This window comes from Egretta garzetta, unplaced genomic scaffold (assembly GCF_000687185.1).
Source record: "Egretta garzetta isolate BGI_Z169 unplaced genomic scaffold, ASM68718v1 scaffold5, whole genome shotgun sequence".
Lineage (NCBI taxonomy): Eukaryota > Metazoa > Chordata > Aves > Pelecaniformes > Ardeidae > Egretta > Egretta garzetta.
Window position 1 is genome coordinate 4,346,687 of NW_009259707.1, and position 12,579 is coordinate 4,359,265.

Below are 12,579 nucleotides of genomic sequence, written 5' to 3' on the forward strand. Positions count from 1 at the left end.
GTTTGTGGCGGGGGGCGGCGCCCGCCGCTAAAAGGAGGTTAGGATGTATGGAGACAGTCATTGCCCTTATGCTGCACGTGAGCCGCATGCTCTGAAGTAGAAAAATTGTAGGAAAACTGTTCTCTGGGGCTTTCTTCTTGGCTCTCTGGCCCTCCTTTTCTGTAACAGAAGAAAGCTCTTTCCCAGCTTCTTTTCTCTTCCATCCTGCACAAGAAATAGAGGGGTAAAAGCAGTGCTTTCTCACAGGGCAGGGAGAACTGCCTTCAGAGGAGATGGGGAGGATTTATGGATCCTCACAGGGTGGATGGAAGGTCCTGTCTCCTCACGGGGGTGGAGAAGAAGGATGGCAGCTCCTCTGTCTGTGGGAGAAGGAGGCTGGGGAAGAAGAAAAAGCCAGATTGCCCTCCATAGACCCCTGCTTCCTCCACCAGTCCCTGGAGCACTACCGAACCCTCCCACCTTCCACCTACCGGTTCCTTCTCGGGGACATCTGGCTCTCCTTCCCAGTCTCCTGTTTTGCCTTTACTGCGGATCTGTGCCAGATCTGTTTTACCTCACAAGCAGACTGCAGAGTCTGAGAATGAAGGTAATACTAAGGGATACTTTTGGTCAGAAACCAGGAGACAGAGCATCATCAGCCAAAGCCGAGATCTCAACAACTGCGAAAGGGAACCCTAACAAGGTCCCAGCATCATCACCTTGTCTGCCAATATAACTGCATCAGCCGGAACTGTGGGCTCATCAGATCTGGGCTCGGCTAGTGGTTGTATAGGAACCTTCTAATTAAAATCCAAGAGATGGCTAGTGTAGTAAACAATTTAATGAGTAGGTGGCACTCTACTCTGAACCACTCTTGAACCGTGACCCAGGAAGTGCGGAAGCGGTATGCTGTAAAATAAGTGGGACCTGTTCAGCAGCAGCGTGCTGCGCGGCATTACATCGCTGTTGGGAAACGAATTCCACTTGGACGCAGCCTTCTCCTTAAGCTCAGTAAAGCTGGCACCTTTGTAAGTGAATGCAGCTCTTGCACTCATCTCACACGCTTGGGAGAGCCAAATGCCTGGACCAGGTCAGACTCTGTGTACCCAGTTTGCCCACCGTAAGCAGAGGAGTGGAGACAATCAATTAATCTCTCTTCACACATCAGATGAATAATTAAGACAGTCTCTCTCGATGCACTGTGTTCTTATAAAATGCATAAACTGAATCTTCTTCCATTTTAATCTGGCTTCCCTCAGTTTCTGCAACAAGGTGTATGTATTTTACATACGCATAAAAAAAATAAATGTGTTCCCTAGTGCTTGGTCTCCTTCCGCAGTTCCCTGCTTTCTCTTCCCCTCAGCTCATATTTTATCATAGCCTTCATGAAAACCTCTCCAGGGAGACAGAGGACCTGATTCTGGTAAAGACAGGGCCCGCGAAGCCACCTCAGCTTTCCTTGACAGGGAGACAGTGTCACCAGCATGCCGCCTGTCCCCCTGGCTCTGCTTCCCCCTCGCCCCCGGTCAGCAGCGCACAAAATAAAATATAAAGCCGCTCCTCTGCACCTACTTGTTCTTGTGCCAACAAAGATAGAAGGAACCCAAGGGACTGAGAGCTGAATATGTGTTTATTTATGCAGAAGGCAAGAGGTGACTAGTGGATGCATGACTAGTCCTCTACAGATGTGAGGGAGAAATATTTTAGTAAATATACCTATTTGTCCCTGGTATCCCTTTATTATCTTTAGTAAAAATATGAGATATATCCTTGGCTATATCCCTTTACTCCCAGGAAGCAAAGCCTGCATTTACATTGGTTGCACTGGCAACACCACTGAAAATTCAAGACCTGTTGGCAATGGGGTTAAAAGCTGTAGCTGTAAGTTTAGTGATTTTTTTACTGTTTTAAGAAGTATAAAAGTAATTGCACATTATTAGGGAAATACTATGCCAAAAAGGATGCAGAAACAGATTTACTTCAGAATATGAAGGGCTCCTCCAGTAAAGAAAATACTAATGCTAATGTAGGATTAGAATGCAAGGTTCCTATTCTGAAACAGAAAGCCTGGAAGAGGCAGCGCTAAAAAGTAGTAACACAGCGTACTGAACTCAAATGTATCATTGTCCTGTTCAGCTCTTCCAAAACTCATCTAAAATAATCTACACAAATAATTTGTTTGCCTCATTTCCCACAAAACCAAACTGACCCTCCAGAATATTATTGCAAAGTGCAAAATTCAGTCTGAATAACTTTTACTGGGAAGATAGTATTGTGTGTGTCGATCAGTGTCACGCCCTGACTCACGAGAACATAGAGAAAACAGCAAACAGAAGAAGGAGCCAGGGGAAAAAAACAGAAATAAAACTATTCCAGATATGGATGTACAGCGTGTGGGTTTTGTTGTCAGCCAAATAAGTGGTGAGCAGTTTTTCCTGTAAATCGGGGCAGTCACATCAGACACCGGTCCTATCGGGCAAAACCATCTCAGCAAAGGCAGGCAGTATTCACTGCTCAACCACAGCAACGTCAGCTCTGTTGCCTGCTCAAAATCAACATGCACTTGCACAAAAGGATCAAGTCATTGTAATCTGAGGCGCCAGACCAAAATCTCTCACTGCTCCTGCTCCTGCTCATACCCGAATCTGTCACCATTTGATCCACTCTGAAATGCAGACATCCTTTAATAACAATCCCTTTCTAATTAATCTTTGAAAGTAATTAACAGCGTCTTACCTAGGAGCTGTACCCAAGAAAGGCTCTTGCAAATACGCCCTGCTTTTCCCAGCTCTTCGGTTGTTTTATGATACCGTTAGGCTGCGGAGAGAACAGTTTTATACACACAGATGCACAGTTACTAGTTTAAAGCAATCGTCTGAACTGAGACTTTGCTAGTGAGAAGTCCCTTCCCTTCTGTATTTTTAAAGATCATCTAGTTAAATATGTAATGATATGTAGAGGGTGTTGATACAGTATAAAGTTTAAGCACAAAAGATAACAATAGATCAGGAGATCACTTCAAATGGACTTTAAGATTCTCCTATCCAGGGCCAAGGGCTAGAAGAGTGTGGATCTGGGCTGATCTGGCTGCTGGGCATGCAGGCCCTCGGCTGACGCCCCTTGTCTGTGGGATTCAGCTCCTCTCTCTACCGCTGCATCCACTGTATTCGACTGTATTTATTCCTGTTTTGGTGGGTGAGCTGCTCGTTGGACCGTGGGTGCTGAATGGCCACACAACACCCAAAGCGTATGCAAAAGAAATGGCAGGAGCTACGGGTGTCCCCGGGACAGGTTTAGGTTGGACATTAGGAAAAATTTTTTCACAGAAAGGGTTGTCAAGCATTGGAATGGGCTGCCCAGGGAAGGGGTCGAGTCACTGTCCCTGGAGGTATTTAAAAGATGGGTAGATGAGGTGCTTAGGGACATGGTTCAGTGGTGGGATGGCAGGGTTAGGCTAACAGTTGGACTGGATGATCTTAAATATCTTTTCCAACCTAAACAATTCTATGGTTCTATGATTCTATGACAGGATGCTTTCGGGCCACTGTAGGCCATCTGTGAAACTGCACCTTCATCATGCCCTAAGAGCTAGCATTGACGATCGACAGCGTGCCAAGGTCACCGTGTAGACAAGTTTGTGTTCTGAATACGCGCCGATAGAAACAAACCCAGTGCCAGGGTAGGGAATGCAGATTTTCAGGTACTCAGAACACTGTTCATTTATTACTTCACAGCAAAAAAAAAATACGTACTGGAGAAAATTAGACCATTATTTATTCATGTGAACAGAATGTTTGAGCTTGATCCTTGGCAGCTGCCCTTGCTCCCGTGCAGAAAGTGTGGTAGAGGAAAAAAAGAGTACGAGCGGAGTTTGTCCAGAGGTCGTTAAGCTGAACACCCCCTTCAGACAACTGCTGCTCCAGACCGAGCAGGATGCTGAAAAAACATCCCAGAGATGATGTGACTGCAAATGGCTCTTTGGAGCTCAGGCTACAGATGGTGCCAAGCGCTTACTGGGCATAGCTGGGTATCAATCAGCCTGCTATACTTCCTTGCATATCTCTGTTCATGGCCTTATCTATAAAAGCAGATACTTTATCTAGCGAGCTACACAGTCTTTCATAACCATCTGCGGGGAATCTGCAGGTGTTAAATTAGCTGCAGGAGGATGCCCATATGTTTCCTGCATGCAATAGACACATTTGGAGAATTATAACAAAAAAAAAACCAAACCCCAAAACCAGTATTGCAGATTGCACGCAGTTAAGGCTAAAGGGCTCAAGCCAGGATCTTTAAGTAAAATTGCACGCAGATGAGATGTAATTTACTGTGATTTGCTGCTTCCGATTAAAACACAGACAAGAAGAAATGCAGTTTTCATTTCCTAATGTAGTTTTCCGGGCTCATGTTCTTATGCAGGGAGACAGTCCCATGAGATGCTGAGCAGTCTCAACCTGCTGGCAACGGGACTTGGGGCTGCTCAGCACTTGCCAGGATCAGGCCTTTGCAGTCATTTCATACAACTTTTTTTTTTTTTTGCGACTGGTCAATTTACTTACGATTTATATCCTTATATTGTATATGTCAGACTCAGCAATAGCCCTGCAGCTACTAATGGGAGTTATTTATTATTACTGTATAGAAAGAGCCAAAAAGCAACAAGTACCTTCCCTGTCTCGGTCTGAAGGATGAAGGCAGTTGGAGAATTTTTTTTTAATAGATCTTACTTGTCTCTTTGGTGTAAAGCAGTTGAAAAATGGGTAAAAATGAACAAGGATTGAGTTTCTAGGATAGGCAGAAGGAAAAGACCTTACGTTTTACACACAAATATACGTATGCAGGTTTATTTTGTAGGCATAGGCACAGACTAACCATCTCACTAGTTCTCTTCAGAATCCTGAATAGAGGTCTGTACAGATGTGTGGGAAAATGGATATTTCCACATTTTTTACAGTCTAACATATACTAATCCAATTTTTAAGAGCACAGATTAAGATTAAACAAATATCTCTCCAGCAGAGATCTCTTTCAAGTGAGTATTCCTCCAGTAGCCTCCCCCCCACCCCCAAATATTACAGCTGGGTATAGAAAAGACCTTCAAGGCTTGACAAAATATCGCAGCTTTTTATACATGAGCAGGAACTCATATTTCTCCAAAGCCCTTAACAAAGAAACCAAGCTATTACACACGAGCATTTTTCTCTGTGCACAGAAAAAACGTAATTGATCCGGAGGATCCAAGGTGCACCAGGCTGACTCTCACGGGACAGATGGTCATGGTGCCTCCGGAGGAAGTGGAATTTGCCAAGCAAGCAATGTTTTCCAGGTCTGTATATAACAGGCACGTAGCGGAGTGCAACCCACAGGTTTAAGACAATGTGGCCGTTTGGTATGGAAAATCTGAGAAGTAACGAGCCTGATCTTTACTTTGGGGCCACAAAGCATGTTGGCTCCTGTGTGGCTTGGAACGACAGGCAGAGCTGTGTGACCTCCTTTTAACTCTTGAGCTAAGGAAAGGTGGAAATGCAATTGCTCAGTGTTGGGCTCCGGTAAGGCATGTGGTTTATAATCTTGCGATTATGAAAATGCTTCACCTGGCTCCAAGGAGAGATTCCATCAATCCAGGGTGTATTTGCTACCTTTCGTGATTCTTCCCCGCCTTCAGACAGGTAGCGCTCCTCAGCCACAGCCCCCTACTCAGGGACGGAGCAAAGCTCTGCTGTCTTTGGCCTCGCTGCCTGTTTGCAGGGTGGAGCTTACAGGTTTTATTACCTCTCCTGCGGTAGGACAACCGCTACCAAAGCCATAATACTTACCGAACAGCCTCCTTTGAACAGAGGCAGGCACAGCCCTGACACGTACACACACACACACCCAGGGTGTGCCCCCATGCCCTCCAGAATAACAGGCGTGACAAGCCTGAACCTTCGCCAGGGCATGCACCTCCCACACAGGCTGCCAGGGATGGTCCTTCCAGGCGTATCCAGCCTGGTCAATCAAATACTGCTGGGAAACCAGGATGAGCTAAGATCCAAAACAGCCCTGAGGTGATACTCTCTCTGGCCTGCCGGAGGGGGTTAGGATGGGGCCCTGTCAGCAGGTGTCCTGTCAAGAGCAAAAACAGGACTGGGGATAGATGGGGGCTATACTGGCACACGAGCCTTACAAACTTTGCAGAAATCAGATTCCTACGTGAGCCAGAGTCCACCAGCACCTTGGCAGCAGATGCTCCACTGTCAGGGAGCAAAAGCCAGACCGACATGGTGAGGGCTGCCGGGGCTCACCCCATCCAACGCCGGCAGCGGCCGGGGGCCCCGCCGCTCTCACCCCGTGTGCCTAATGCCACAGTTGTAGCTGCTCAAAGGGACAACTCAGAAAATGGTGGAAACCACAGCTCAACCCAGAGGTTGCCAAACCAACCATCTCCTCTGCAGCGTCCTCTGCAGTGGGCCAACCCTGCCCCAACTTGCATTGCTTCCCCCCGTGCTCCACTGAACACCATGTCTTGAGCCGTTGTATCTGCTCCATGCGCCACCGCCGAGCGTCCTACTCCATCCTCTGCAGATGCTCTCGCGGGGGCTTGGGGACCAGATGTTTGCACCCAGTATTGCTGGCGGGGAGGGTCTCTTTGAGCTAGCTGTAAGGACAGGCCCAACAAATGAGACAGAATTAAGAGGACGAGAAGGCTCTAGCAGGCAACGGCTCGAAGAGGCCATGCTCTGCCTGCCGAGCCAGTTTTATTGGCTGTCCTGCCGTACCTCAACAAGTGCTACCAAAGATGCAGTATTTTCAGAACACTGTTTCCTTTGAACAGACACAAGCACAACCCTGACACACGTTGAGAGATTCTCCTCTACCTGTTTTTTGCTTACTTAGAGACCAAACAACATCTGCCTTTAGAGACGGGGTTCTGCAATGCGGGAAGGTGGTGTTTGCTGGCTGCCTGCGTTGCCGTTCTCACCAGGCTGGGGGGTGTGATCGTAAGATGATAAACCTTAATGCAAGGGAGGGCAAAAAAGACAAATGGTGGTGGTTCTCAGATCTCAGGTTTCACGCTGGCCGAGGACGCTAGGCTGAATTGAAAAAGCAGACTATGCATACGCTTTGGCACATCTTTTAATTTTTTTTCTTGTCCTTCCAGGCACCCGGTGGTAAGGAAGTGGCCTCGCAGCTATGAGTGGTTCTTCATGAAAATGAACATTGAGCACATCTGGCTTCAAAGCTGGTATGGAGACGTTTCTGCCATTGCAGTAGAAGAGTATTTAAAAGCAGTTCCAAGTAAAGGATGATTGAATGGGCTTCAAGATAGAGATCTTCTGAGTTTCCAAACACTTTTAAAATTTCATGCTGGATGGTTACTTTACAGTGATTTTTTTTTCTTTTTCCCCCAAAAGGCTTCAAAATAGCCCTGTCTTACGCAGAGCAGATTGAAAATAAACCAACACAGACTTCCAAATTACAAAGAAGAGGTACTAGCCCTATCCTGCAATGTACAAACGTGTCATTTCAAACAGGCAATGCATCATCTTGAATGCTGCTTAAAAATGCTTTGTATCTGTTTGTTTTGACTTTTATTGCTGTGCACCCACAGGGAAACTACAGTATGTGCTAAATATAATGTTCTGATTTACAGAAAAAGCAAATTGCCTACTCAGAACCCTCTAGGCACTGTGGAGGTATTACTGCTTCTTGGTCTCCCTTGATTTGTAAGTACTCTAAGATAAACTTAATAGCTGCAAATTTAGATATTTAAGTTTAAAAAAAATATTTTGTTAAAGCTGTCCTCATTTGCTAACTTATATTTTCTACATGTGCTTTTCCCTAATTATCTAATTTGATATTTCACTTGGAAATTGAGTAGAAATTCTCTCTTTTAGTAGAAAAAATGCAAGCAGCTCAAACAGCACGGCTCCAGTATAACTTTTCTCTCACTGACACAAAGCTGGTTAAACACGTTAAGGACCCCAACCAAATCAGCCCCACAAGGATTATCCCAATACAAGTATAAACGTTCTCATAAGAAGAATTTAAGTAAATGTTCTCAGCTAGCCTGTCCCTGTTATGAGGCAGGAAAAGCATTTTTAATAGCCTGTAGTCCCAATTTTTTTTTGCATCCCTTCTCCAGCCACTGCTTTATTTTTAACTCACTTGTGCAGCTGATTTTTGTAAACCATCACTGACTCACCTAGGGGTGGAGCCAGTCCCTTAACTCTGTTTCCTCACCAAGTTTTAAAGGGCTCATTCATGAATTTATTTTTCAAAGAAGCCTAAAGATAGGTAGATATTTCAGGCCATGAAAAACTCGTTTTCCTAGTGTTTAAAGTGCAAACTTTGTTGCAAACTTATTATGAATAGGCATCTCATGTGATAATTCTGAAAGAGTTCACAGGGATTTTATTCACCTTCAGCCCTTTCTCTAGATGTCCTGGTAAACTTATTCTGCCGTTCCTAAGGCTATCACGGAAAGAAAGGTGCCATGGCTAACCAGCCAAGTCATTACACAGTTTGCAAATTACATGGCTCTTCTCCCTCTTACATTAAGAAAGAGACACGTTGAGATGGAGTTTCTGTGCCTGTGGGGAAGGTCATCCAGCATCCCTGGGAGGGCACCCGAGCTCTGGACTCCAGCCCGCATCACAGCTGGGCTGAGGAGGAGCCTGGGTCCCTGGGTGAGTGACCTGAGCTTGTACAGGTTAATCCCTGGGCAGAGCTCAGAGGCAGCTGCACGAGCTATGACCAGCTGGAAGCCAATTAAGTAGAGATGAGCTTATTTTGGTTCAGGCATGGAGAGGGGGAGTCATTCCCGGAGCGGAGCTGGGCACCATGCTGGTTTAACTACCAGGAGCCACTTAGCCCTCGGGCAAGTTCAAGGCTCCGGGCATCACTACCATTCCTGATACTCCATAAGAATCAAAGACAAATGGGGGGGAAAAAACTTTTTTAGGCATTTTGTAAGCTTTTTTTTTTTTCTTGTCTCATTGCCAGAGACTCTGTTAGCAGTGCTGATCTTTTGCAGAGGTGATTATGCAGAAAGAGGAAGCGTCCTGCCCGAATCCATTTCCATTTTTTTTTTTAATCCTTGGCAGATGAGCAGCATTTTCCCATTTGAGTTTGCCCCCAACTCTTGCACTGTGTAGTACTGAAGCAAAACATCCCATCCTGTACAGATCCATAGAATACCATCAAGTGAAATCCTCCTCGATTCATATCATTTTGCCACGGAGAGCTTTGTCCACTATGGATTTGATACTTTGTCCATTAAGATTAAAGGGACTTTTAAATCCGAGTTCAACAGGCAGAGCAGTAGACCCCGTAAGGGAATCTGCACAGGCCTAACATTTCTGTGCAACTTTAATTACATGTTTCATTATCCCAGTTCACTTCTATTCAAGGCGAAATGTGAACTGCCTGTCCTCTGCCCCGGCCCCTAAACATAGACACGCACACAGATTAGGTGAATCCGGTGTGCAAGCTTCGTGTTTAAACAAGCTGAAGAAGGGAGGAAGAATTTTAGAAATGCTGCTGTTACTATACTCTCAATTTCACGTACATCCTTAGACAGCCTGGTAACAGTGACATGGTCCTATGTCCTATCCATTAACTTGTTAACGCTCTTGCCTTAAAGCAGTAAGGGATTGCATCAACGATGTTCAACTGAACAGTTTAACTGTTTAAGAAGTGAGAAAAGGGTTTGAATTTACAATACCCTACTTGCTATAGGCTGTCTCCCTGCACACCTGGATTAATCGGAGTAGCTTCTGTATTGTAAAGTGATACATTCACCAAGAAGCTTTTCTATATGGACTTGCCATGAGGCTCTAGACAGAACCTCAGAACATGAAATGGTGATGGCATGTAAAGTGACAAAAGGGGCTTCATGAAGAAATGCCGTCTTAAATCACCTGTTCTCATTTCATGCTTTCTTCTCCCAAGGAATAGCTACCATAAAAGTCCTGGGAAGTCTGTAGAAACTCATCAGAAATACGACCTGCAGGTTGTGAATGGAATTTTCTGGAGTGAAAAAAGGGGAGGAGATGGTAGTTTGCTTAATTGGGTTTTACATTATTGATTACATACTAGTTCCAATTTTTGTTTAAACTAACAAATGTCTCGAGTGATATTGGTCATCACGTGGTAAGTGACGTTTGTTAAAGCAGAGAACCCAAAGGGTTTTTCACCCAAAGGGTGTTACTGACATATCATAATAAAATCATAGTTCCTTGAGGCTGTAAAGGGTCTGATCGTGCTTCAGTTCAAGTCAATAGCAAAAATCCTATTTATTTGTTGTGCTTTAATTATTAGATCAAATAAGCGTTTTTATAAAAGGTCTTGATAAGCCCTTATTAATTTATTAAGCATTTCAACTAGCTGATGTGTAATTTATTTCCTCGTGTTCTGTATTTTTGTTACTTCTGTAGCTTCCCCCAAAAAGCTTGTTGTGCAATGTGTATTATTTAAAACTTTAACTGTAGTTTTGCAAGATTTAAGAGATGCACTTAGTCATGTCTGTAAACTTGCTGAAAAAAGGAAGACAAAGTTCTAAACTTGGGTTCTCACTTTTTGCTAATTTGTGCAAACATAATGCATGCACAGGATTTAAGTACAGCTAGTTTGAACTGCTGTTCTTATTTAACCAAAGAATGCTCCATTTCTGATGAAATTTTCATCACTTCGGTGGGTGAAATGCAACCCGTCTCGTTTCTGGATGTGTGCTGCAAGTTTGCAATGTATTTTGATTTCTAAAGATACTGAACGTTGTTAACAAAACATCTACCGAGAAGAAATGCGAATAAAACAAATTTCAAAGTGGAAGCTGCAGTTAGAATATTCTTGTGTTTGCAGTACAGCATTGACCAGAGTAACTGACCTTTTGCTGACAGCCATTAGTGTTTCCATCTGATGTGAACATCTGCTTTTTTTTTTTTTTTTTTTTTTTTTTTGAGTTTTCCTGAACCATGCTAATTTCTCTCAAAATAATTCTGGGAATTGAGACTCAGATCTGCACTGGTACAGCCTCGCTTTTCTCTGGGGAGAAAAGTCTAGCCAGGCACTTTTCCTCTTTCCTTCGTCTTCTCATTACTGTCAGCCTGGCTTTCACCATGGCAGTTAAATGTCACTCTTAGTGATGTTTGCTCTTCTTTTCTGCACGTGGAGGCTGAGCACTCACCTCTCAGGTGTGCATTAATGGTGTTTTGGAAGTTTCCTCGGTGCTATTTCTTCCCTTGCTAGCCTTGCTCTTACAAGTTCTTGTTACAGCTTGTTCTCTGCCGTCTACTTCCCTCTGGCATGTTTTCTTAAGCCAAGGTTGACAAAATACCTTTTCATCTTGCTTTCCCGCACCATCTCCTTTCAACAAAATTAAAGCTCTCCCACTAAAGTTCCCGCTTCGTATCTGATAAAGGTTATGGGAAACAGCCTGTGTTTCCTACTTACGCCTTACAGTCTCTGTCTTGCCACTGGTCGGACTGCATTCGCTGCAAGGACCGTGACAACAGTTTCCTAACCTGTACAAATCACAGTCGGCATCAGTTTCCTATTTCCAGTGACTCCGTATTCTTTAAAGGACATTTCCTGCAGCTGTTCTTTTCCTTTGTACTGACTCTTTTTACTTTTGTCCCGTTTCCGGAGCGATGTCTACTCTGATTACACTAAGTGTCATTCACTTTTTTTTTAGCAAAGAATTCTCATTTGAACAACATTTTTGGACTCGCTAAAGTACTGTCACTTTTTTGGGTCTGCTTTTTGCCAGACACTGAATTTGTGCTCCTTCCAAATTGTCTGTTGCTTGCTGTCCTTCAACACAGCTCGGCCTTTAGCTGCCTCTGCTTTGCCACCGCCTCCAAGTGCACTCTCCCATCTGATGTTTTCCCACTCCTCTGTTGCCTGATCCGATCCTCCTTGTCCTCATTTTTTCTTCACTGAGTCTATAGTTTTTCTGTGGTCTTCCCTCAGCTTCCTTCTCCACAGCCCCTTCCACGTTACTTTGCCTGCTGCCTTGTCCATCGTCTTGATTTTGCTACTTTAATCTTCTCGCGATGCTCAGGAGTCCTAACACTGCCAAGTATTTTGGGACAATGATACAGAATTACTTTAAAGAATACTTTTGGGTTGAAGTTAAGTCTATTTGTGTATGTCTGTAGGTATGTACGTACTTTAAAAACACCAGCTCTGGAACAGAGATGGGAACACGCTGGCCTTGGGGCCCACACAGAGTAGGGCAGTTCACCTCCTGCACAAACTGTTCCGGGCTCTACTCGACCCTGTCTGGGTCAGCAGCCACAACCCGCGTTCGTGGCGAGGAAGAAAAGGAGGTTACCCCGCTGTGACGGCGCTGCGTGACAACGTAGGCTGGCAACGTGTGATCACACAGCTGTCGGCTTCTGAAGGAAGAAGGGGTGTACGGGGCCATTCAGGGAAGGCTGGTAGCTGGTGAAGACAAGCCATCCATTTCAGAAGCTGGAACAAGATGTCTTAGTGTGAAAAAAAACCAGGCAGAACTTCAAAGGTGTTTGTTTAAGAAGAGGTATGTATGGAATACCGCTATTGAACGGAAAACGAATCCGTAACGCAGCCGCGTTTATTCAGCGCCTTCCCCTCACG

At 44.7% G+C, this 12,579-nt stretch overlaps 1 protein-coding gene across 1 annotated transcript in view; it reads left to right on the forward strand.

The window, feature by feature from the left end:
• CREG2 (cellular repressor of E1A stimulated genes 2) overlaps positions 1-7,268 on the forward strand; it is a 28,150-nt gene extending 20,882 nt beyond the window's left edge. The window contains exons 3-4 of the mRNA XM_009638980.1: positions 5,192-5,305; positions 7,121-7,268. Of these exons, the coding sequence (XP_009637275.1) occupies positions 5,192-5,305; positions 7,121-7,268 (262 nt within the window). The remainder of the gene's footprint in view (positions 1-5,191; positions 5,306-7,120) is intronic.
• Positions 7,269-12,579: the final 5,311 nt, after the last annotated feature.